At 41.3% G+C, this 27,807-nt stretch overlaps 1 protein-coding gene across 1 annotated transcript in view; it reads right to left on the reverse strand.

Moving 5' to 3' along the window:
* TSPAN8 (tetraspanin 8) overlaps positions 1 to 27,807 on the reverse strand; it is a 72,751-nt gene that overhangs the window by 16,795 nt on the left and 28,149 nt on the right. Inside the window, exons 2-3 of the mRNA XM_008684298.2 lie at positions 14,982 to 15,149; positions 2,215 to 2,277 (exon numbers count right to left, since the gene is read on the reverse strand). Coding sequence (XP_008682520.1) covers positions 2,215 to 2,277; positions 14,982 to 15,041 — 123 coding nt within the window. The 5' untranslated portion in view covers positions 15,042 to 15,149. The remainder of the gene's footprint in view (positions 1 to 2,214; positions 2,278 to 14,981; positions 15,150 to 27,807) is intronic.

The following is a 27,807-nucleotide window of genomic DNA, read 5'->3' on the forward strand; positions in this document are numbered from 1 at the left end:
TTCAGCAGGAAGAGATACGCTGAAAGTTGTGCGCTAAGACCTCCCTGACATCCTTCCTGTTTGCCTCCATGCTCAGCCTTTTCCTTCCGCAACTGTCGCCTACTTCCCCACTACTGAAATTCAGTTCTTTGCAGTCTTGGTTCTTTGTCGCTGACTTCAGACAAAGATAAATCAAGCCAATGTCACAGAAGTCAAGCTGGTTAATGGTGTCCTCCCAGCAGATACAGACTTTCATCCAGGCAGCTGGAGGCTGACAGCACAAGAGTCAAAATGTAACCGAAGACGCTGCCTCGCTCTATGAATTCATTCCGTGTCCCCAGGTGTGGAGTCCCACCCTTTCAAGGACAACAGTTTCCCTCTAATACATTCAGTGTGTGGAATTTCTTAACAGACTAAACACCAACGTTGTTTACCAGAAGCACTTGGGGGAAAGAAAATGTTCCCATATCAACCAGAAATAAAATAAAATAAAAGACAGGCTGCACACATATCTTAAAAAGGCCAAAGCACCCTCTGAATAGGGGGCTGTTTCATCTCTGTGCTTGATCATGAGTCTGAAAGTCAGACATCAGCTTCTAGACAACAGAGATTCAGCACACCTTCAAATACCCTTCTCCGTGTTCAAACCCAGAGTCCGAGGCCACCAGGAAGTCACAGTTAACATTTATCTGTGTAAGACCATAAATGAAATCCGGATGGACTAGGATGGTACCAACTAGTTGCCACACCTGTCCCCACCCAATTTCTTCACCGTGGGTAGGCGCAGAATAAGGAAGCTGCTAACTGCCATTGTGATTCCTTGGGTTCTCCAAGGGTAGAAAGCAAATTTTAAAAAGAGAAGAGGAGACAGAGACGGAAAGGAGGGAGGAAGGGAGGAAAGGAGCTAGGGAGGGAGGGAGGCAGGGAGGGAGAAAGGGAGGGGGGGAAAAAAAGGAAGGCAGGCAGGGAGGAAGAGGCAGAAAAGCCACCCAGTTGAGGAAAGGAGTCATAACAGATGGTAATTTGCTTTTAATCTTGCTTACAACGAGGCTGTCTCCAAAGGCGTTTAGCTTCATCACGGTATAATAAGCTTTTGTAGAAAATACATTACTTTAATTGCTGGCTTAATATATCTTAATAATTATCAAATAAGGATCAAAATTCCTCTAACAGGCAGAAACTTTACTTGGGCAAAGAAATACCTTAAAAAGGCCCTGGCACTAGAAGCCGGGATCCTGAATCGTGGCAAGAGCCCAGACCACAAAGAATAAGGGAACTGCCGCGCATGCGGTTAAGAATAATAATTTGGGGGGGTGGAGTGCCCCTGAGAAGAAGGGGGAGAGAAGAATGGAAGCAGGGGAGCCAGGAAATGATGCCAGCTATTATGTGGGGTAGAACCAGAGGAACAGCCCCGCACGCCCTCCTCCTCTCTCCCTCATGCACTCTGGCGCATTCACAAAGGTGTATGTGGGGTGGAACGGAAACAGCACAGGTGCGAGCCAAAGCCTGGAGCCGGAGTTAACTCTAAGAACTAAATAAACTTCGTCCCGACCTGCAGAAATCTTGTGAAGAGCTCTGCCGCAGGCCGTGGAATGGTGCGTGGTGAAGGAAAGGGGCTCGTGCTGCTCTTATCTAGATAGCAAGAGGCTGGACACCTGCAGCCAATGGCTGAGTTACCGGAGTGGGACCAGCCTCTTACTGTTCTAAGGAGTCACCCTTGATGCCAAGTTGGCACAGGTAATTACCAGCCATCTCTGTACCGTGTGGCCTTTAAAACACAGATTCAAATTCTTCTTCTCCATGAGAACTTCTCATCGTCTTTACTTTTGGACCAGCCTCACACCTTGTACAACAGACATTGTAGCTGGTGCGGAGGAATGGCAGTCTGTACCCTCCAGCTACACTTCAGGCCCCCCTTCTGCCAATAACGAAGGAGCCTGATTTCCACTCTAGCCCCTTCTGACCTCCACATTCATGGCAATCTTCCTATCTTTGAAATAACACCTCTCCATTCTCCAAAAGGATTAATCCATGCCTAGCACAGTGCCAGGCGCATAGTGAGTAATTTTGATTAATTATATTGAATTAAACTATAAAACCACGTACCAGCACAAAGGAGTACATCAAGCACTTAAGGAAAAAGCTAGAGATATATTTCTATTATTATGGTCATTACTTTCATCATTATAAGAGAAATAAATTACTTCGGGAGCAGAGAAGTTTGTATCTATTTACCTCTTGACCATCCTTGCTTACTCGTACCCAAATTGCTGCTCCCAGGATCAAGATGCCACAAAGCTGCAGAAGGAAAAAAAAATGTTAGAGGACAAGAGAGACAAACTGCGACTCTGATTGAACACACCCTTAGACGTCTGGTCACAATGGCTTATCGTTAATTATACATTACCCCTAAAGATATAAATCTGGCATATTCACGTGTAGGTAATTGCTAAAGCATTCCACTAAAATGGGTAAATTTGTTAAGAATAATTCCGTTTCCCGTCCACAGTCCATTCATGGGTCTACAGACAAGAAGTCATCACCACTACAGGGGAGGCAAACGATGATTTTTCATGTTTCAATGCTAACTCTGTGTTTTGCTAGATTATAATATCTGAAAGAGAAGTCACAACAGTTTAAAGACAAAAGATCCTTATTAGGTTCCTGGGTTTGTCTCTGAGAAGCTGTCTTGGACCAAAAAGGAAGAAAAAACGAATTAGCATACATGCCTTCAAGATTCTAGAAGCAAGAAGTTGGGATAGACAGGGAACAGTAGTACATCTGACAAAATCTGCAGGTAAGCAGCAAGGGTTTACAACACTTTTTGTACCCCAATAAACTCCTTTAAAAATAAGCTCTTTTAGGTCGTAAAGCTTACCCAGAGAGGAGGAACAATGAGCAGCAGTACTTAAAACTCTTAAATGCACTTAATGACTTTCCCAGATTATTTAATTTGGACCAAAGCCAACATATAAAATGTGAAACACGTTTTACTTTTGTGTAAGGAAAACCCTTGCCTTTCAGGGTTTGATTTTGTTTTGTGTCATTTCAGATATATATATTATAGCCTCAAAAAAAATCAAAGATCTATTATTAAAGAGAGATGTCGAGAACAAGTTTGGTCACATAGCAGACACAGCAGCCCTTGCAAGATTTTCTAGACTGTTCTGGCCATGGGGTGCTCTGACAGAGAAATTCCTGAGTCCTCTGAAGCCCGCTGACCTGGTCGTATCATTGCTGTTGTGCACGGTTGAGCCATATGCCTGCAATCTCAAAACAGCCGATTCACTTTTAAAGGCTTCTCATTAAGTCTGCGGTGAACCTAGCGTCAAAGGCTTTGCTAAGGAACAGGGAGTACCATGAGCAACTAAAAAATCAGACTATCCGCGTTGCCTAAAAGATCTCAAAAAAAAAAATCATCTAGGTTCAAACCCTTCATTTCAGGTAAAGGGGCTAGACCCCTGAGAGGTAACAGTCCCGTCATGAAAATCCAGCACCGCTCCGAATCCAATCCTGTCCCTCGACAGGCTCCAACTTTTACAAAATAACAAAGGCGATGGAAAACCAAAGCTCTTTCTCAAATCACCAAATAACCTACGCAATGTAAGTATCTTACAGGCACACACTGGCATACACCATAAAATACAAACCACTGAAAAGCCAGCTTTAGAGCCTGAAAACCCTCAGTTTTTCTCCCCCTTTCCACTAGATCCTAATTTTACTTGCAGATGGAGACAAATGCTCGTTTTAGTAGCTCTGTGTTAAGAAATAAGTCGGTAAGGATTTATGTTGAATGATAATGAGACCCCCTGAGATTTTCAGTAATTTACAGCAGTTGGATTTTTGTTTGTTATTTAATTTGTTCACTGATGTTTTCTTTTTCTTCTCAAGTAAATTTACATTGATTGTCTTAATAGTTGCTCTGGTGTTTAGCTTTAACGGAACATAGCATTAATTATCCAAATAGCTATTATGATTATTATCCTTATATTTATGAGACGATCAACGAGAAAACTGTAGGAACTCCTGGAGTCTAAGACTGTGGTTTTTTAAACCCTTAACTTTTTTGTTCGTCTCTATGTGACTTTTTAGTTCACTTTTTCAATGCTTTTAGATATCAAGTCATTGAGAAATCAACGAAATCAACCATATTTATCCTTCAAATGATAACTTTTAATCTTCTCAGCCCCCAAGTGTTGTCCATAACACTAACTTTAAAAGGAGTATCCATGAGACACTATTACGTACCTATTGAAATGGCCAAAATCTGAAACACTGACAACCCCAAATGCTGACAAAGATGGGGAGCAACAGGCACTCTCATTCAATACTGACAGAAATGCAAAATGGTACAGCCACCTTCAAAGACAGTTTGACAGTTTCTTACAAAACCCAACATACTCTTACCCTATCATCCAGCAATCATGCTCCTTGGTATTTATCTAAATGTATGTCCACACAAAACCTGCAGAAGGATATTTATAGCTGCTTTATTCACAACTGCTAAAACTTGGAAGCAGCCAAGGTGTCCTCCAGTAGGTGAATGAATGGATAAACTGTGGGACATCTAGTCGAGGGAATGTTATTCAGCCCCCCTCCAAAATGAGCTATTGCACCATGAAAAGACACGGAAGAACCTTAAATGCATATTATTAAGTAGAAGAAGCCAATCTGAAAAGGCTATATACTGTATGATTCCGACTATATGACAATCTGCACGAGGCAAAACTATGGGGACACTTAAAAGATTGGGGGTTGCCGGGGGGATACGGAATGAATAGATAGAGCACAGACGATGTTCTAGGCAGTGAAAATACTCTATATAATATTATAATTATGGATACACATCAATGTCATTATACATGTGTTCAAGCCCATAGAACGTACAAAACCCAGAGTGCAACCTAATGAAAACCATGGTCTTTAGGTGGTTATGATATGTCAATGGAGCCTCATCAACTGTAACACATGTACCCTCTGCTGAGTGATACTGATAACGGGGTAGGCTCTGCATGTGTGGGGGTGGGGATATGGGAAATTTCTGTACCTTCATCTCCATTTGGCTGTACACCTAAAACTGCTCTAAAAATTTTCAATTTATTTTTAAATTTACTTTTAAAATTACTTTAAACACTTAAAAATTTATTTTTAAAAAGAAAAAGAAAGAGGGCACCTGGGTGGCCCAGTCAGTTAAGTGTCCGACTCTTGATTTCAGCTCAGGTCATGATCTCAGGGCTGTAAGATAGAGCCCCACATCGTGCTCTACATGAGTATGGAGGCTGCTTAAGATTCTCTCTCTCCTGGGGTGCCTGGGTGGCTCAGTCGGTTAAGCATCTGCCTTTAGCTCAGGTCATGATCCCAGGGTCCTGGGATCAAGTCCCACATCGGGCTCCCTGCTCAGTGCAGAGCCTGCTTCTCCCTCTCCCTCTGCCTGCCTCTCTGCCTCTCTCTCTCTCTCTCTCTCTGTCAAATAAACAAATAAAATCTTTAAAAACAAAACAAAAGATTCTCTCTCCCCCTCTGCCCCTCCCCACCCCACTCTCATGCTCTCTTTCTCTCTAAAAAAGACAGAAAGAAAAAGAAAAGGAAGAATATACAATTATTTCAGAAGTCAAGAATATTTGGCCCAATTTCAATCTTTACAATTAGCTAAATTTTCTTAGAAATTTTGAAGTTGGGGGCGCCTGGGTGGCTCAGTCATTAAGCGTCTGCCTTCGGCTCAGGTCATGATCCCAGCGTCCTGGGATGAGCCCTGCATGGGGCTCCCTGCTCGGCGGGGAGCCTGCTTCTCCCTCTCCAACTCCCCCTGCTTGTGTTCCCTCTCTGTCTCTCGCTGTCAAATAAATAAATAAAACCTTAAAAAAAAAAAAAGAAATTTTGAAGTTGGATAAACCCTCATTTCCATTCCTATCTTTTCTTCCAACTTCATCTTAAAAACGAAAGAAACGCATGTTTAGAACATGCCATTCTCACATTATTGAAGAAATTTACATATAAAAATAATTCTCAATATAAAATTATTAAATTTTATACTGACTTTAAAAGAAAGTAAACTGATATTCTATCAAGAATAAGAATTTTAGAGTCATGATTGATAGTAACCTATTTTATCCCAATTGTTACAAGACTGGCTATCATAATGGTTCTCGGAGCCTTTTCCAGTTTGGCTTTAGGTATTTGTCCCCCAGCCTTCTTATACAGTTTAAATAATTGAGAGTATAAATTAAGATGTAAGTATCTAGATCTGTCCTACTTTCTGTTGACGAGGTTGTAAAAGGAAATGAGATGGTACTTTGGGCCCCAGCTCAGCAGACAGTGGACACTGCAGAACTGACCGGGCCTACTGCCCCCAAAGCCCACCTTCTGGTTTCTCCCTGAGGGCAGTCGTTGTGATTATCACTCAACTCCTATTAGGCATCTTTCTTTTTATGGGATTAGGATGCAGATGGTCTGAGCCAACATTCTAAGAAATTAAGTAATGCTTTTGATGTTTGCTTATAGGCGTGCTATGGACTGAATTATATTTCCCCTATATTTACATGTTAAAGCTGTACCCTGCAGTGTGACTGTATTTTGAGATAGGGCTTTTAGGAGGTAATTAAGTTTAAATGAGGTCATCAGGGTAGGGTCCTAATGCAAGATGACTGGTGACCTTATAAGAGAGGAAGAGATCTCTTTGTCTCTGTCTCTGTCTATGCACGATGCGTGGAGGAAAAACCATGTGAGGACACAGCAAGAAGGCAGCCATGTGCAAGCCAGGAAGAGAGCTCTCGCCAGAAACCAAATTGACTTGGTGCCTTGATCTTGGACTTCCAGCTGCCGGAACTCTGAGAAAATTAATTTCTGTTGTTTAACGCACCGAGCCCATGGTACTTTGTTATGGCAGCCCAAGCCAACCAAGGGCACAAGCCGAAAACTACAGAGTGCCAGGAAGAGAAAGCGAAGCACCATCTAGAGCAAAGATAAATGGTATAGAACCAGCTGATTTGTCCTCTTCTCAGACAGGTGTCTGCCAATCATCCCTACTCCCTCCCTCTCAATTCTACCTTTTGATTTTATCACAGTGTATTTGAAAAGTGTTGAAAATGGAAAAAAGTACAGAGCACTCTGCTAGGGGGATGTGTGGATCGCAAGCTCTATCATTATTGGCCCAGAATGGACACTTTTTAGATAAGCTTAAGGGAAAGCTTCCTCTGCTGCTCCTGAAAGGTTATAAAAGAATAAGAAAATATCCACATGGATAACCTGGATAACTCCAAGATTTGTTTTTATGGTAATCCCACACCACCGCTGGCCATGAATGCAGGAGGCAAGGAGTCCAAGAGCCCTAACATTTTAAGACAGTACTACTGTTGCTGAGTTTCAAGTTTCTTTTTTTAATAAACATTTATTTGAAAGTCTAGTTCCATGGCATTGTGGTAAAATGATGCAGAGCACGCCATTTTGCCTGTGAGAATTTTTTTATATTAATAATCTTTTTTTTTTTTTTTCCATTTACTGTGTCCTCTTCTTCAGCAATACAAATTGTTCTGGTTTTCCATTCTCTATTCTACCTTCTTCCACCTCATTTATCTCTTTCTGATTTTCCTCTGGGAGGGTTTCTCAATTTGGGATTCTATCTCACTGTCTCCATTTAATGTTCCCGGAGTGGATTTTAACTCTGTCATCGGGTTTCTGGTTTACATGAAGTATTTCTTTAGTTTATCCATTTTTCTTTTCACCCCATTCTATGCTTGTCCCGTTAGCTTTTTCTTCTCTCGTGGCCTCCATCGTCTCTCCATCGTCTGTTTCATAGGGAGCTGCTTCTGCCATTGCACTGCAGATGCCAATTTCTGGATCCCTTTTCCATGATGCTGGAGTTTCTTTCAGGGATGTGTGCTCGTCCTCTAAGGTTTCAGAGTGACTTTCCCTGTCACCTGTTCAGCAGTCTTTATTAGGACTTAGGCTGGATTTTCCCTTATTTGTCCTTAAATAAGATGAGACCCATTCTGATGTATTATTCACCGAGAGTAGGGTCTGCTTTGCGCTTCACCTCAGTCTAATGACATGGGTCACGATAATTCTCAGACCTCCTGTTGGAGGAGAGCTTGCTGGGCCTTCTTTCTACAGGCATGGCCTAATGCAGCTCCAATTTACGAACCTGGCTTCTAACTCACTCACTACCCGCTTTTCTGGTGTTCTACACCAGTGGAGTTAATTAAAAATTTCAATTCTCAGCAGGCTCTGTCCTCACGGTTTTTCAGGCCCCAATGACTGATTATTTGTTGTTATCAATGAGTGGTAAGCACAGAGCCAAGTTCTCTATAGTTGCCTTCATGTGTCTCTTCTGAACCCAGTAAGTAAGCCAGACACCCAGTACAACTGCTGCAAATTCTAATTTTAAGTAGCTCTAAATTTAGGAGAAAGAAATCAACCACGTTTCTTTCTGACATAAATAGGGTCTGGGTAAACGTGCCTCAGGTTATCTTTGCTGCACTAAAGTATAAAATCACTAAAATGTACATAACTTCAAAATAAAGAGAGATGGAAGGCCAGCATCTGATTAGTATCCTAATGTTTCTGAATCATAGAATGGATGCAAATTCAGGGGGCACCTGGGTGGCTCAGTTGGTTCAGTGTCTGCCTTCTGCTCAGGTCGTGATCTCAGGGTCCTGGGATCGAGCCTCTTGTCAGGGCTCCAGGTTCGGGCTCTCTCTCCCTCTGCCCCTCCCCTTACTCATGCTCCCTCGTGTTCTCTCTCTCTCAAATTAAAAAAAAAAAGTTACAAATTCAGGAATGTTTTTATCACTGTGTCAAAAGTACAACCCGCAGACCCGTACATGTATTTGCAGGGCCTGGAGCAAGGACACAAAGAACAAACAGGCCACTGGCCTCTATACTGAGAAGTTATCATTCATGGTAATAAACATATATAAAATGTTTCCTATCATCCGACCTTGACAAATGTACCCACTTATTGACTTGGAGGACAAGATTTGATTTCAAGGGGCGCCTGGGTGGCACAGTGGTTAAGCGTCTGCCTTCGGCTCGGGGCGTGATCCCGGTGTTATGGGATCGAGCCCCACATCAGGCTCCTCGGCTATGAGCCTGCTTCTTCCTCTCCCACTCCCCCTGCTTGTGTTCCCTCTCTCGCTGGCTGTCTCTATCTCTGTCGAATAAATAAATAAAATCTTTAAAAAAAAAAAAAGATTTGATTTCAAATTCTCTGACTCCTCGGAGTCGGCTATCAGCAGGGCACGGTGGCCTGGGGAGAGTCGCCCTGCCCCTGGCCCTCACTCCAGGCTCTGTCTTGAACTCAGAGGGACAAAACAGGAATGGCTGTGGACCCATCAGCCTGCAAGCCAGCACTGTTCCAACCTGCTCCCATTCGGGCAAACAGCACCGCCTTGATCACACCATGGAGAAGGGTCTGTGCAGACCCTGGAAACAGGTTTGGAGCCATTTGGGCAGGGAAATTGGGTGTCTCAAGTCTCCAGCGTGGAGGCCAGGCCCAGGGTTAACACAGTTCTCTAGCCCCACAGATTCCTTGCCCCAGGAGGCCAGAGGAGGGCTGGAGTAGGGCTAAAATTATATTTCAGTTTTAAAAGCCAATTACATATAAAATATTACCACGCCAGACTCTAATATTTTAAATTAAAAAGCAGTATGATGGTGGGAATTGGGGGAAATTGCATTAATTGAATAATAATGCATGTGAGTCCTTGGTTATAGGCTCTCAGAAAGTATCTTATTTAATATTTACAATTAACTCTGCTGGATAAAATTGTCATCCTCATTTTACAAATACAGAGACTGGGGCACAGAAAAGTCAAGGAGCATATTCCCGGCCACACAGCAATATGGAGTGAAGTCAGGATTTGAATCTCAAGTCTGTCTGCTTACAAAATATGCTTTCCTTCTTTCCATTCCCCTGGTCTGTGCTAGAAGAATTTCTGCCTCCATATTTCTTGCTATGTTATTTCCTCCACTGTTTCAGAATCTACCACTGCAACTGATTTCTCACTATGCAGAGTAGTTTCGTATTTTTGTCTCATAAAAATGTCCATACAATGTTGGTGGAAATGTCTGTTTCTTAAACATTTCTTTAACGTTATTCTGAATTCTTTTCTATGCCTTCACTCATTTAACCTTCCCAACGACTCCATGAAGTAGATACTACTACCCCCAGTTTTATAGATGAGGAACTCTAAAGCACAGAGAGATTAACACATTTCCCCAAGGTCACACAGCTAGCGATGAAGGAGCTAAGGTTCAGCCTTAACTCTCAACTGGTGCTTGGATGCCTTTTGTCATGGTTATAGTTCCACACAGACTGCATAGTGGCAGGAAACCACTGTATTTACCAAGTTCACACATTCCAGCCATCGTCAGGTCTTTATCCTGGGAGATTTCATCAACTGATGGAATGAAATATCACTGGGCCTGATTTTTTTTTTAGCTTCCCCTATCTCAGTTATGTCTGCTTGACTCTCTTCATTGCTCTCAGCACAGCCAGCCAGGAGACCCAGGCACCACATAAAATACGACGAGGAACATCAAAATTGTGGTTCCTGGACCGTCTCCAAGTTCTGACTTCCTTCTGCTCTCTTCAAAGAGCTTCAGGCACCAGCATCCTGCAGTTGCTGATACATTTGGCTTTTACAACCTGGCTCCTCCTTCTCACCTTACCTCATTTGGGTTTGGTCACGTGATCTCACTCCGCTTTCCTTGGCACAGAGCTGGACTCTCCATAGCTACCTCTCCGCCTCTCCTGGTGGTTCCCTTGCATCCCTGGGCCGAAGGCTGTGTCCAGTGCTTACCCAGAACAACTACCATACCCCAGCATCTATAACACCTCCCAGCCTGATCTATTTGAGAGGAACAGAAGGAAATTTGGGCGGCTCTTCTGTTCTGACACAAGACTTGGAGAAATAGATTTTGTACCTGGAATTAATCCATTCTCCACAGCACCTCCAATTCACGGTGACTTGCATCAAACGCTAGCCTCAGTGGTTAAGAACGATTTCCACTTTTACATGTTTTTCTTCAATTGCTAGTTCTAACAAATGGAAATTGCCGCATATTTATGTGACGTATCTCAAGTTCTCTCCCAAAAGAAACTGGTATGTTTAGCTTACATGAGCATACGCATATCTCAGAGATATTTCAACATCTGGCCCTACTTTGCAAAAGCTTAGTTTTGCAAGTTACGCCAGAAAGAATGCATTTGAACACATACGGCCACATATCTATAAGAAAACCACATCAGTGAGACCGTTAAACTTTTTGCTTAAGTAAACATTAGGAATGTGACAAATCGCTAATTTCCTATGAAGGATCATAAAATTCCAACGGAGAACTCTGGGTTGGGGATGGGAGAGTAGAAATAGCTGTGGTTCCCTAATCTCAGGGACTCCTGCTGTCTAAATTTTGAATGAAAATGAAAATATTGACGTCACCTGTTGGCTGAGAAGTGATCACTGGTCTTTACTGCCATCGCTCTTACTCCAAGACTCCATTTCGGGACGAGTCATATAGAGAATGTAGGTCACGCCAATATGCTGACGGACAGTACAAGCCTTTTGACCCCAGGGAAGTAGAAATATCTAACTGAAATCTGATGCATCTGAAAGACTTTGTCTTCATTACCAGAAAAGCAAAGAGATAATGGCTACCATAAAATAATCAGAGGGGGGCGCCTGGGTGGCACAGTAGTTAAGCGTCTGCCTTTGGCTCGGGGCGTGATCCCAGCGTTCTGGGATCGAGCCCCACATCAGGCTCCTCCACTGGGAGCCTGCTTCTTCCTCTCCCACTCCCCCTGCTTGTGTTCCCTCTCTCGCTGGCTGTCTCTGTCAAATAAATAAAATAAAATGTAAAAAAAATTAAAATAAAAAATAAAATAAAATAATCAGAGGATCCGGGGAAAGCAGTGACAATATCTGAGTACAGCACAGTACAGATCTCTAATTGTAAATATATAATCCTGGACCTATAACATGCCTCTTGCCTAATCTGTCTTTGTCATTTCACCTTAAAATTCAGATTTCAAATCCCTGAGTAGCTTTTAAGGAAACAGGGACCTCTGATGTAGTCACAGTAGCCATCAGCACTTTTTATGCCATTGTATACAACAGACATATTTTAACAATTTCATAATTTGAAGATTGCTACTAGGTTATTTTGGAACATCTTACTGAAAAAAGAGCTATGCATTTATTAGCATATTCGTATTCTGGCTGGTTTAAATGGCCCGTATACATTTTGTACCATAGAAAGACAACGGTTGTCCTTTTTTCAAAAACAAATCTCAGGACTTCTTGAGGAAAAAGTTGATTCCAGGTCCAGGGCAGGAACTAAGGAAGTAAGCCTGGAACATCTTGTCATATCAATGGGGAAGAAGTTATGCTATTAAGATCATGTCAAAAGGACTCAGGAGTCAACTTGAAGATGCTTCCCAATGGCCAAAGATAAAATAAATTGCATATCAACAAAGGAAAGGATGGCGATGGAGTTTAAATCTATTATTTCTTAAGAATACTTACAGAAATTCTTGCTCATTACTGTTGCATGATACCAGAAAATTAACTCATCACTGAAATCGGTTAAGTAAAGGGTAAGAACCATTTATGCTGCCTTTTTTTTTTTTTAAATAAAAACTGGGTACTACTGGTAACCAATCAATACCTGCTGGGGTTCTCTTTATTGAAAGTAGTCCAGCTCATACATGAAGAAAGGGTGATGGAAACAGGGGATCACCAACTGGAACTCTTAAGGGACTGTGTCTAGGTTCTCGAGCACCGGGGCAACAAGCATCACAAAAAGTGACTCGGTCAACCAGTATGGGCCTCCTGATGGAAGAACTCAGTATCACTTCGAAAGTAGGTGTGCTCCCCCCAAATAACAAGCTGAATCTCTTCAAGCTGACAAATGCAATCACTAGATTAGAGAGAATACAGGGGACAGGGGAACATGATAAACTATACCACGGTGTGCAAAAAGCAAACTCCAGACTGTGGGAAATGTGGTAAGACCGACAACACACACATCAATCCATAAAATTTCAAGGGCGGGGTGGGGGGTCAAAAGAGATTAAGATGGAAGGAGAACCTCAATATGAAAATTGGAATACAGGATATATCAACCAATGGCAATGTGTGCACCTTATTTAAATTCTGAAATATCCCTAGACAGGTATTTGATAATAGATTAAGAAATTCTTATTTATTTTTCAGGGCGATAAGGACACTGTGGTTACATTTTTTATTTTAAAGAATTACTTCTTTTTTAGAAATATATACCAAAATATTTACAGATGAAATGATCTAGCTGGGATTTGCCTCAAACTGATATAGGTTGGAGAACGTGAATGAGAGCCTGCACACAGAAGGATTGCCTTGATGTCCTCACGGTTGGAGCTGGATGATGGGGTTCATCACCCTTTCCTATTCTATGAAATGTTCAAAATTCTCCATAACAAAAAGCTACAAACAAAACCAATCAAAGTTCATAGGCATTCCTTTGTTTATATTCTACTCTCAAGGTTTAACCAATTTTAAATATTTCAAAGGAAGAAATTTATCAGGACTAACTTCAAAAAACTGGCATATTTTCATGATCTATACTTAATATTTGCAAAAGCAGTCTGTTTTTCTAGGAAAAAGAAGAAGTAAAGGGACAAATCTTATTTATTTTATTTTATTTCTTTACATACTCATTTACTCACTTCACCAATATTTCATCTGTACTCATCGGGGCTGCTGACACTGAAGGAAAAATCATTCTGTACAACAAGACTGTCTTCCCGTAGTTCAGTTTAATTAGGTACATCATTGTTTTAATAGAACAGAAGTGCACCAACATATAGATACCAGCTGCCTGTCTACTAAAGGTAATCAGGTAAAGAACAAAACCAGAACTCTCTCCTGCCTACACTGCATAAGCCTTTTCTTTTTTAAAGATTTTATTTATTTATCAGAGAGAGAGAAAGAGACAGAGTACAAGCAGGGGGAATGGCAGGCAGAGGGAGAAGCAGGCTCCCTGCTGAACAAGGAGCCGGATGTAGGACTCGATCCGAGGACCCTGGGATCATGACCCGAGCCGAAGGCGGACACTTAACCAACGGAGGCACCCAGGGGTCCTGAGCAGAAGCCATTTTTTAAATTCAGTATACAAAATGATTTTTTCATTTAAGGATATTGGGCTATTTCTACTGATTTACTTCTGAACAATCTTTACTTGCACCCTATAATACTAAAAATGATAATGTCAATTTCCAACATCCCAGCCTACCTTTTACCTTTTGCCTTCCATATCTTATTTTCCCATTTTCTAACACTTAATGCTACTTATCAATTTATTCGCTAATGTCACCAGGCTTTCAAAAAACCCCATAAGACCTGCAAAAATACCAACCCTATTGATTAAGAGGTGGGGTAATGACACATCGAAATACTGACTTTTTTAACCTAGTTAACTAAGTTCAATTTTTCCGGGATTAAATAATTGTATTGTTTCCCTGTCAAGTTTTTTATGACCCACTGTTTCTTCTTCGGGTCTCTGAAAATGATCCCTTCCTCATGTCTCTCCTCTGACACCCCACCATTCACCTGTTCCAGACCCAGATGTAAAGATTAGGATTCAGGGGCTGGGCTCCAGTGGAATCAAGACCAAATTTTTCCCACAACGTCCTTAAACTAGGGAGGCCTGCATGGTCTACAACTAAGAACAGTTGTCCTTTAATTAGGGGGTATTTTTTTCCTCTGTGATTGTTTTACAACAATATCAAAACATTTATGAAATGTTTACCCTCACAGATCCTGAAGTCCACTTTCTTGAGTCATTGGCTCACTTTCAATTACTGAAATATCCAAAGAAAGAACAAACAAATCCAAACAAGTACATGGAAAATACATTTTCCTCCTCCTCCTATTTCTCTAGCGCAGTCTGTTCTCGGTTATGATATTTGTATCAAGGTCCCCTTTCTTGCCTAAAATTGATAATTAGAAAAAAACCAAAACACTTACCCAGAACAAGAAGTTGAAGATAAACATCGAATATTTTAAACAGCCACTCACACCTGCCATGTCGGCAAAGGGTCAGGAATCCAGATGCGTGAATGTAACTGTTCCTTGTAGGACTGTCCAGCAATATGCTCTGGAGTAATTTGCCCGCAGAGATTTCTGTGCCCACGGCTTCGGAGCAGAAACAGAAAGCAAAGGAAGGGTGGAGGCGAATAATCCAGTTATTAAAGTGGATAAAAAATTAACCCACACATTTAAATATCGCCAGGGCTATCACCGGGCGAGTATGTTCTTTCGCTTGTCATGGCTCCTGGGGAACTGGGCCAGGATATTTATGATCCTTTCTCAAAAACTGCCTCCTCTAAAGTAAACAGATATCAAGTTAAGGAGTGGCGCTGGATCAGAGAGAGAGTGGCACAGCGATACTAGGTTGCTGGATTTCAGAAACCACAACTTGACTTCCCTGCCCTCCGCTTCCACTATAGGAAAGCAAGACTGTTTTGCTCTGAGATAAAGGGGCATTTGCATTGCATTTTCTCAACAATGCAAAATTTCTCCCAGGGACAATAAAATCTGTTTAGAAATGTACAAAATCTGAAGGCTTGCCCCAGTCACCCTTCCTCCTGAGCCCCAGCATAGTGGGAACAGCCATGGCATGTACCCACCTTCCAAAGCTCCTCAACTACTTCAAACAAGCCCACGGAGCTGCTACGAGGGCAGCATAGATAGGGGAAGTGAGCAGGGAGACACTGCCCTGCCTATTACAAGACCATTCAGCTTTTATCTTTATTTGTTTGCAGTGTAAAGGGAGAAAAAATAAATTCTCAGGAGTCACTCTCTGACTGCCTCATTGTGTTCATTTTATAATGTGTACCCATTTTGATAGCTCAGTTTATTGTTAAGGCGGGCACGGCACTTCCCTTCCCCTCGTAAGTTACATCCAGCCACAGCTCCTCTCCACCAACTCGGTTTCTGGACTGCTGGTCCTCTTAGACAAAAAAATTCAAAATGAGAAGGTGGTCATAGTTCCGTGACCATAGATTGTACAATTTGTTTCTAGTGCTAATAGAAGGCAGCTGTGGCAGGTAAAAGGCAAAATTCTCTGACCTAATCAGGGAGGTGTGGACTGCTTTTGTATAAACAATTGGGGTCATGCTAGTTTCCACATCCTGTGTCTAAAAGGGAGTTCATTTCTCCCTGAAGAAAAGAACCCTATTTTTCAAAATGTCACTGGGGAAAATAATTCTTTAAAATCTTTGTCAGTTCTGTACAATAAGCAAATGTGGACCTGTAAGAAACTGGGTCAGTTAAAAGAATATTTTTCTACTTCTCACTAACATACAAGGGTGCTCTTGAAACAATCCCACTCCCTGACTATAAACACAATGTATTTTTATTTGTATGAGCATGTATGTGTGAAGTGATAGTGTGAAGGCCAAATTTATGATTAGTTCAAAAATAATGGTTTAATATTTAAATAATCATGAAAATTGTTGGTGTTCTATGCTGTTTCCTCTAGAAAATGGAAATAATCTCACAAACTTCTACTGAGATATTAAATGTGGATAGGATTATCGAAGCTGAAAGAAGAAAGAGGCTTTGATTGGGCGAAAAATGGAATGGATTTGGGTCCTAGAAATGATTATCAGTTAGAGATAAAAATCAAAAGAAATATATAGATAAAAATGCTGTTTTGTCAACAAGAATGTATTGAGTACTTACCAAATTTCAGTTTAGAATACATTTTTTTAAAAGGATATACTCTTTAGTTAAATTGCTAGTGAACCCTGAAACACAAAAATCAATGGATACGTTTTATAGAAAAATTACTCTTTGTAGAAGACTCCCCAGTCCAGTTCGAAATCTATATGAAACAGTTCACTCCTCTGAAATCCTATCCCAGGAGATTTTGTAATCACACAACATTTACCCAAGCTAATCTTGTGGAGTCCCTTTGTATTCTTCTTTCTTTCTTGCCTGGTATCCAATCACTTCCCATAGTCCGCTGAGCTCCAGAATTTCCTTCAAATCTGATTCCTCTATCTCTCCTTCAGCTACTGTCATTATTCAACTGTTATCATCTCTCATTCCACCAGAATCTTAATTAGTTTCCCTGCCCGTCTCTTTCCCCTCCTATCTGCCTTAGAACTCCAGAATTTTCCTTTTCATTCCATAATTCTCTTCATAAATACTTATTGACTATGCAATTCCTCTGATTAAAAACCAATCTAAGGATGATTTCCTGTCACCTACAGGATACATTCCAGACTTCTTAGAATGGCACGGACAGCACAGGATAGGCAGGCCTCTACCCGCCTCCCAGAACTTTCTCCTGTTCCTCTCTCTCTGGGCAGCCTCTACTCCTAGGCTCCATATCCATGAAATTAATTCACAGGACCAGACTATATCTTGGGATTTTATGACTCTGTGTGGTGTCACAGAATTCTAGGGAACTACCAACATGTTACACCTTGCCCCTCCCAAAAGATTAATTATTAAGTAAAGAAAAATATTTTCTTTATTTCAGGACTTGTCAGAACCCTAAACTGCTGATATTCTAGCAGGTGACAAAATACATAGGAATTCCCAAATGAATGTGACCCCAGAAAGTATTTTGGAAAGACATATCCTTGAACCAGTGTTACAGCACTTACTTATAGAAATGCTGACCTAGACAAACACCCACATTTTAAACATAAAAAACGTGAAGCCCTAGGAGACTGAGTAGCCCAAGTCCACAAAACTGGCTAATGACAGAGCTCTTTAGCCCTAGACAGGAGGTCTCATGATGATCAGATCAGTATTCTGTCCACTTGCACCAACCATGTCTTGAGTTATGTCATATGATTATAAGATGAGTCAGTTACCACCTTAGATCTTGAGAAGTTGTTCTCTAGCAGATATTTAACAGTGGGGGGCAGAGGTAGGGAGGGGCTGGGGAGTGTCAGTATTATATCTTAGACCCAGCGAAATGCCAGGCCAGGAACAAGAGGCAAAGGAGAGCAGGATATCACAAGAAATGACAACTGAAGAAAAGAGCTGAAGAAAAGTCTAATAAATTAGATAAAGGTTTCCTAATGCGGCCGTTGTGCCAATTATTATCACTTGTAGTAAATGCACAGGGTAAACTAACACAAGAGGAGGATTCAAATCCAGTTAAGCATGAAAATTCTCCACAAGGCAGTCATAGTAGACCAGGTTTTGATAGCAGTATCAGGACCCTGGCAGGGAGAAGAGAGAGAGGGCTTCCTTGTGTTCAGAGTAGAGAAAAGGGCATGAATAAAACCATCAGGTCCAGCATTTTCTCAAGGTCATCAAGCAAATCAGGCATGTATTTGGGACTCGAACTGGAAAGCAGACATAGAATGGAGGTTCATTTTCCACCATGATATCATGTTTCCCTCTACAAGATACACCCAATAATTCATTCAACAAGTGCACTGAATGCACTACAATATATAGGTGTTGGAGATACAGCAGTTTACAAAACAAGATAAAAACCCCAGCCTTCATGGGAAATTGTATACAATAGATGTACAAATATATTGGGTAACTAGATTTTGGAAACAAAAATATAAAAAGGAAGTTATCTTCCCACTACAACGTGAATATAAATAGATGCTCTTTATTATTATTTAAAGGTAAATTAGATAACATATTCAAAAAATGTGCCATTTAGCAATTCATTCAACAGATACTTATTGAACACCTACTATATTCTGAGCCCTGGGGATATGGCTCCCGATCTCCTAAAGTTCGCACACCAGAAAGGAAGATGACTTCCTCTTTGTATTTTTGTTTCCAAAATCTAGTTACCCAATGTATTTGTCATTGGTGTACGTACTGAAAAATCAAGTCATGTGTTTATTTTATTTTAAAGATTTTATTTATTTGAGAGAGAGAGCAGAGCAAGGGAGAGAGAGCATCTGAGCAGAGTGGGGTGGGGGGGAGAGGAAGAGGGAGAAGCAGACTCCCCACTGATCAGGCGGAATCACACGGAATCATAACCTGTGAACTGAGCCAAAGGCAGACCCTTAACTGACTGAGCCACCCAGGCGCCCCTCAAGTCATGCATTTTAATGAAAAGATTATATTCAATTTATCTTATATATTTTCCCATTATCACTGTCACTGTATACTCTATGGGTTTTTTAATGGCATTGTGGATATTCATTTCCTCAAAGGCTGATAGCGGTAGCAAGAAAAATGACGAAGTTTCTCTTCCTTATGACTACTTAGGTGTGGGTGTGGGTGTGTCATGAAGACATGAGGTCATACATTATAAACAATTAGAGTGAAGAGAAAGTTCTAGTACTCTTTAGCATTTCTCATTTTGAAAAACTTTTTTCTTATTTTCCGAAAATGGAGGTTGCTCACTTACAGGTTTTATGATTCCTTTTACAGGAGCAGAGCCTTGGCTCTTGTCCTCTAGTCCAATTCCAGCATTCCCAAGACCGACATTTTTCTTCTGCTTTCATGTGAACATAATGCTCTATGCTTCCTATCCTGTGTGCTTACGGAGCCTAGCTCATAAAAACCTCTTGCATATTCCCACTGGGGATGGGGAGCATCTGGTATGAGAATGATCTGTCTTCTTCCTTTGCAGGACATTTTGAAACAAGAATATCTATTTGAAGTATTAATTCCAGCTCAAAAATAAAGTGTGACTTGGAATTGTCTTTGCAAAGTAGCAAGACAGTGCTCGTGAACAATGGATAGCCAATATTCTTCCTCTTTTACAGATATTTTTACTCTAGAATAGTCATGATTTGTACCTAGACATAAAGTCACTAACCATATAGGTTACAAAAGGAAAAATATGAAAATATGCATCAGGAAACAGACTTTAGGTCACTAAAATCAGTTTTTTAAAAAGGTTTATTTATTTGAGAGAGAGAGAGAGAGAGAACGTGAGCAGGGGGAGAAGCAGAGGGAGAGAAAGAATCCTCAAGCAGATTCCTGCTGAGCACGGAGCCTGACACAGGGCTCGATGCCAGGACCCTGAGATCATGACCTAAGCCAAAATCAGTAGGACATTTAACCAACTGAGCTACCTAGGCACCGCACCAAAATCTATTTTTTAAGTGTTTATTAGTGAAGACTGAGGCAAAATGGTACAATGATTAAAAATGCAGTTTTTGACCATGATGGATCAAAGATGCCCATGAGCTCTGAGACCTCAGTGCAGTGTTTATACTTCTTTCATGCTTGCAGCAAGATGAGAAAGAGGCCAGCTGCTGGGGGGTCCAGGGTCAGGTCCTTGGTTAGGCAGCCCCCGAAGCTCGGCTTTGCCAGCCTTTCCTGAAGTCATCTGCTTCTGAGGACACTTTAGATGATCTCACAGGAGCCAGGATGTCAATTTCTTAGTTTATCATGAGAAACGTACCCATGAAGCCATTGAGCATAAGACAGTGGCTGATCAGAAAATCCTCTCCCTCTAAGAAAGCAGAAGCCAGAGCACACACAGATGGTTTCTTGGAGGGTAAATTCGGTAACGGAGTCGGTGGATGCATTGCTGAGATTTAGTAGTCTGGTGAGTCTAGAACCGTGTCAGGAATCCAACAGCTGTACCCGCCAAATGACGCTCTCGGTGGAGGCAGCACCCTCTCAGTGAATACTGCTGTGACAAACCACAAATTCCTTTTCCTCCAGGTGGCCCTCTCTGCACCCTGTTCCGTCTGTGCTTTCTCTGTGGTCACAGTCTATCCCCAGGCAAGGGGATGTGAACCTTGAGTATCCACTTACCCGACCACAATTACAATTCAGTCCTGCTTCCAACATGGCATTTGAATTGCATTTTAGATATTTCTAAAATTCCTCACTTAAAAACGACTGCTCTCTTGGTCCATGCCTACAGATTTTACTAGTTGATCTCTCAGAGATCAATCTTATTTTCCTTCTCTCCAAAGCAGACGTGTGCCCATGTACGGACTAGAATACTCAACAGGAGACTGAAGACTATAAAGCAGAGCTTTGTAATCACCAGGCCAGGCTCGTTGGATACTCTATTTTTGTGCTGCATATTTGCCCGGCTGTTTGCTTTTTAAGTTTAAAGTGTAAATGCCAACCTGTTTTTCCCTGAGTTCTCTCTGAATCAGTTCTTTGTTTGGTCGGTTCACAAGGTACACATTCGCTGCCAGGCACGATTAGGCTTTGAGGTAATAGTGATTAAGAGGCAGGGAAAGGAGTAAAGGCCACCAACACAGAATTTAAAAAAGAAAAAGAAAAAATAAGAGGGTGGGGACGTTTAATGCTTCTATCAGACACCGGCTTCTCAAACTGAAGGAGCCAACAAAATGTTACACTGAATTTAACACAGGCTTATCCCATGACTGGTCAGAAATAAACATAGACATTTTACTCATAATGCTAATTAGGATCTCACAAGCGGCTGATTCTAAATTAGAAAGGTTTATTCAACCTCACACAGTGGGAATGTATTGCACGGCTATTCTGGCTCCCAGGAGAAAATAAAGTAACAGAAAGTCACTGTAGAAGGTCATTTACGAGGAAATCCCAGACTTCCATTTCACACCTTTATAAGAAGCAACAAAATGTATCCCAAATTAAGCTCAGGTAGAAAACAACTCAGACCTGTCTTGAATTTTTTTTTTTTTTTAAACCACAGAGAGTCCTATTTAGATTTGCCCCGCTCACTTGAAAGGCTTGATTTTTCCCTTACTGTGAGAAGGCAAAAGAAGCTGAGAGAACCAGAAAACCCATGGCTGAACCCCTAATACCACGGTTCCTGAAATAAGAGGGCCTGGCGGCATTTTCTTCGCTATCACCCCGTATAAATGGATCACCCCAATTTCAATCCATAGCAAATAAAAGCACACATATTTAAGAATCTAATATCTAAACACAATCTTTCCAGAAATGGAAATTTCTCCTAGAACTCTCTTCTAGTTCCTTTCTTCATTTATATTCGGGTATTAAAGCATCCTTCCCTAAACTTTCCCAATAATTATTTTACTATGAATACACTGATTGATTCAGAAAATGCTCCGTCCATAAGCCAATGGTGTGAGGAAGTCAAAAAAATTTTAAATAAGCTACTCTTGGGGTCATTCAAGTGCCTATGGGTAAGAGAAAGGGGAGGAATTATTTTGCTTTATGCAGAATCAGGTTGACCTCTAATTTAGCCTATACTAATCATTAAACCTTAAGAAAATACTCTAAAGGAGAACTCACTGACTTTTTTTTTTTTAATTGTGGAATGGACGCAGACTCTCTCTGCATATAATTTATTTATACCATTTTCATGCTCGAGGCTTCAGATAGCCAGAGAATTCCCGTAAGTGCTCTGCTCTCTCTCTTCTTCGCTCTTCATGCTCTCTTGAATCCTTGAGCTTATAAAGCCAGGACGACTGGCCGAGCCAAGGCCCCTCAAAAAGGAATGTGCAAATCTGGGAACACATTCCAGGGTTTCTAGCTACCAGTTCAGGGCCTGATGTATAAGAAGTATCAGCCAGAAATTTCAAGTTTCTCGAGAATCACAGATTCTCAGCCAATCCCCTCAGGAGCTTTCTGAGAAGGAAATAGTTCATAAAGCAATTCTCTGTGCAGTAAAAGATTATGTCACTCCCATGCTTTGAACCCTCTAATGGATTCCCATCACAATTAGAATGAAATCCAAAGCCACACAAGATGGGTCCTTGGCTGCCTCACTGACCTCATTTCCTCCCTCTGTCTCCCTCACTCATGCTGCTCCAGCCACGGTGGACTCCTTGCAGATCCTCGGACTTGCCAAGCGTATCCCCAACTCAGGGCCTTCCCATTTCCTCTTCTTCCTCTGGAATCCACTTTATCTACAAGAGTTAGATGGTTCATCATCTCCACTCATTGTATTACATACTGATTTATTTGTATTATTGTCTGCTTCCTTTCTGGAATGTAAATTTCAGGAGATCGAGAGCATTTTCTGTGTTGTTCACTGCCATACCCCTTGAGCTCAGAATATAGTAGGTGTTCAATAAATATTTATTGAACGAATGTCTAAATAGCAAGTTATCTAACTACAGTTTCTAATTTATTTCTTGTAATAACAAAGAGCGCCTGTTTGTGTTTCCTGTTACATTCCCACTGCCTAGCACAGCGGCTGGCAGATTATAATTGGCACGCGTGTGAGGATACAGCACTGCAAAAGAAAAATAAAGTCCACGCTGCTCTTATGAACTTTATATTCCACCAACTTGAGGCAACAAACACACAAATATACAAATAAATATGCAAGAAAACACCAGGAAGAGAAAAATGGCAGGATCCTGTGTTGCAAAGAAAGTGAGGCAACTACTTTACATTAGACGGGACCCTGAGGACTTGACATTCAAACTGAGTCCTGACCTGGGTCAAATCACAAGGAAGCACCAAACAAGCCCAAATCAAGGGTATTCTACAAAACAACCGGCCTAAATCATATAAATGCTAAGACAATGAAAGTTAGGAAAGACTGAGGAATTATTCCATATTCAAAGAGGCTGGAGAGAGACATGGCAACTTGGGAATATAAAATCCTGAATTAGATCCATTGCTGTATAAAGATGTTACTGGTGAAATCAATCAACGTGAATGGGGTCTCTGGGCAAGGACACGTGGGAACTCTAACATTCTTGCAACTTTTCTGTAGGTTTGAGATTGTTTGGAATAAAAATAAATGATCTCTTGAGGGGAAAATAATTGAGGCAAAGAAAAGTTAAACAACTTTCCCAAATTCCCAGAGTTTGTAATAAAGCCTGGATGTGAACCCAGGCAGTCTAGCTCCAAACTCTGTGTTTTCAACCACTATGCGTGTTGTTTCCATCAAATGGGACATATAAGTATTTACCACAATGCCTCATGCAAAGTAAGCTCTCAAGTGATATCCTTATTATTAAAAATGAATACACTGGAAACAAACAGAATCCTGCATGAGAAAAAAGCACAAGCCATGCTAAGATGTAGGGTAAGAGAATTCCAGACAAAGACAACAGATGGTACAAAGACCCGAAGGGGAGCATAAACTTGGCATGCTGGAGAAAAAAGCTGGCGTGTATGTAGCATAAAGAGTTAGAGAGCATGGTTGGAGATGAAATCAGAGGAAGCTCTTCAGGTCAGATCCTATGGAGAGCTGTGAGATAGGGAAAAGAACGGATATATTTAAGTGTTATTGGAATTGTAAGGTGTTATAGTCTAAATGGTTCCACCCTGCCCCAATTCATGTTGAAGTCCTCATCCCCAATATCTTAGAATGTGACTGTATTAGTGACTTCAGGAAGATGTTGGAGTAGGAGGTCCTGCCCATCCTTCTGCCCACAAACAGACCAGTTAAGCAATTCATGAATAAATGCCCTTTATGGGCAATCTAGAAACTAAGTGAAAGGCTCTTGAATGCTGGGCAGTCACAAAAACAGATGTATTGAAGCCAATAAGGAGATTGAGGACATTTTCTTCCTGAAGTCACTTCTCCTGGTTCCATGCCACATGGTCAGAAAGAGACCTCCTGGCTCCCAGCTTCTCCCAGGGTAGAAAGAAAGGGTTGGTTTGCCTATCCCGTGCTCCAACTTTTTTAAGGGGCCTCCCCAGCTGATTGACTTTGATCCTACCAGTGTTGGAGTTTAGACCCAATTTAAAAATGTGTTAAGGACTTGTGTAGACATTTTGACCACATACAAATGGCCAAAAGGTATATGAAAAATGCACAGGGTCACTAATCACAAGGGGAATGTAAATCAAAACCACAATGAGATTATACCTGTCAGGACAGTTATTACAAAAAAAAAAAAAAAACAACAAACCAAGTTTTGGTAGGATGTAGAAAAACTAGAACTCTTACACACTATTAGTGGGAATGCAAAATGGTGCAGCCACTATGGAAAACAGTATGGGGGTTCTTTAAAAAAGTAAAAATAGAGCTACTATATGATCCAGCCGTCCCACTTCTGGGCATATATCCAAATGAACTGAAATCAGGTTTTCACTGAGGTATCTGCCCTCCCATGTTCATTGAAGCACTATCCGCATTAACTACGATAAGGAAACAACCTAAATTTTGAACAGCAGATGAATAAATAAAGAAAATGTGATATAAACATAAAATGAAATATTATTCAGCTTAAAAAAAATTGTGCACAATGTGACAACATGGACAGACTTTGAAGACATTATGCTAAGTGAAATAAGCCAGACATGGAAAGACAAGCAAGTACTTCATGATTCCACTTAGATAAGGTATCTAAAATAGTCAAATTCAGGGTCCTGGGGGGCTCAGTCAGTTGAGCATCCGACTCTTGATTTCGGCTCAGGTCATGACGTCGGGGTCATGGGATCAGGCCATGCCAGCTTCGTGTTCAGTGGGGAGTTTCTGCTTGGGATTCTCTCCCTCTCCCTCTGCTCCTCTCCTCACTTGTGCTCTCTCTCTCAAATAAATAAGTAAGTAACTTTTTAAAATAAAATAAAATGGTCAAATTCATAAATTAGAAACCGGAACGGTGGTTACCAGGGCCTGGGGGGAGGGGGAAGTGGGAAGTTTTTTATCAATAGGCATAAAGTTTCAGTGAAGTAAGATAAATAAGCTGTAGAGATCTGCTTTACAGTATTGTGCCTATCTTCAATAATAATGTTTTTTTAAATCACAATAACATAATAAATTAAACCATGGCTATATTTGGACATATAGTCTTTAAAGGGACAATGAAGGTAAAATGAAGTCATTCAGGTGGGCCTTCATCCAATATGATTAATGTCCTTATAAGAGGAAATTAGGACAAAGACACAGGCAGAGGAGAGACCATGTGAAGACACAGAGAGGACAGCCTCCTACAAGCCAAGAAGAGAGACCTCAGAAGAAACTGACACTGCTGATACCTTGATCTCAGACTTCTAACCTCCAAAAGTGCAAGAAGATTAATTCCTTACTTAAAGTGACACGATGCAGTGATCCAGGCAAAAGATGGTGGTTGCTGGTCGATGGTGATAGCAGAGTAGAGGAAGAGAAGAGAATAGATTCAAGATATGCTGTAGAGGGGAGACGGAACTTTGAGGAGGAGAGAAAAAGAGCAACATGAATGCCATGAAGATTTTAACGTGAACAACTTGATGGATAGTGATGCCACAAAGATGGAGAAAACTGGGGGAGAAGAAGTAGTTCCGTTGTGAACATATCGGATTTGAGATGTCTATTAGATATCCACATGGGGACGTCAGGTAGGCCGCTGAGAATACGAATCTGGAATTCTAGGGGAAAGTCGGAGCTGGATATAAACCTGGGCATTTTGTCACATGAAAGGTGTTAAAGCCTGCCTGCTGGGAACGGCCAGCACTCCCTGTACCTACAGATGAAAGATTACTCCAAACTTTGCCATGAAAGAGAGGAGAAGGCAAGGCGGGTCAACGCTCAGAGGCGAAGACCCTTTGCTCTTCTTTGCTCCCACTTTTATTGGTCCTTCAGGATAATCACAAATCCTTATCACTGTTTCTCAAGCACATGATGTTGACAGGGGTCTTACTGAAAACTGGGAGGATCTGTTTACGGGATATGCTAATTTGGGCGTGTTCTAGGAGTTCTGCTAAACATAGCCTAAGAGGCAATGCCCACATCTCTTGGAGCACAGGGCGACTGTTCCCCAGCTAGGAAAGTTTGCCATTCCAATCGCAGAGTGGTCACAACATTCCAAAGGCCTCCGTCCTTCTCCGAAAACTCCCCTGCCCCCGGCGGCCTCTGTGTTACATTTTAGCAAGCCCGGTATTATGGCTGATTTCATGCTCTACCTTAACCCCAACAAAAGCCAAAGTACTCGTAAGATTACCTAAGGAGAGGGCATGCAGAGATAACATCAGAACCCTGGCCGGATTCCTGAAGCATACCACTATTTAAAGTCTAACAAAGGGGTAAGTACAGAGGACTAAAAAGCAGTGAAAAGTGATTTAGAGGAAAACTAGCAGAGTGGTATCCAGGAAGAGAGAAAAAGAAAATGTCTTAAGGAGAAACGGGGCAGACGTCAAGTGCTATTGAGACGTCTGGAAAGATGAGGACTTCCCTCACCACTGGTTTGGGCAGCATGGAGATTACTGCTGTCTTTGAGAGACCAGTGTTAGTCCCATAGTAAAGACAGAGTCCAAACCGAGAGGGTTGAAGAAGGAATGAGAAGTATGAAAGTAAAATCATATCCTTTGGACTGTTATTTCAAGTTTCAAGGGAAGCACTCAAAATATGGAAGCCAGAGTAGTAACATGGGCTCATAGAGTTCCACTGTCCACTGGGAATTTTGGAGGGATGTGAAAATATGTTCCTATGTAAATTAAATTGGAGGATTTCTTACCATATATACCATTAAAATTATTATGTTGAATTAAACTCTTCATTGATTCTATAAAAGTCTGTAGGAAATCATAAATGCAGAGCACGTCTCACAGTGTATCTTTTTATTTTCTTTTGATTTTTGAACTGTACAAATGCATTAGCTATCCAGAAAATTAAATTTTTTTCATTTAAATTTAAGTTTCCAGGCACCTGGATGGCTTACTCAGTTAAGCGTTTGACTCTTGGTTTCAATTCAGGTCATGGTCTCAAGGTCCTGAGATGGAGCCCTGGCCAGGTTCCACGCTCAGCGCAGAGTCTGCTTGTCCCTCTCCCTGTGCTCCTTCCCCCGCTCTCTCTCATAAATAAATTAAAAAAAAATTTTTTTAAATTTGAGTTTCAATTCAAAGCCAAGGAGACAGATAACAGAACAGAATCTCAGCAGACAGCCTGGTGATGGTGTTTAAGATCTGCTTTGGGTCATATCAGAGGGGAACCTGAAAGGTATAACCACCATCTGGGTAGAGACAGAGTCTAAGTACATAAAGGGGA

Source organism: Ursus maritimus, unplaced genomic scaffold (assembly GCF_017311325.1).
Source record: "Ursus maritimus isolate PB19 unplaced genomic scaffold, ASM1731132v1 scaffold_21, whole genome shotgun sequence".
Lineage (NCBI taxonomy): Eukaryota > Metazoa > Chordata > Mammalia > Carnivora > Ursidae > Ursus > Ursus maritimus.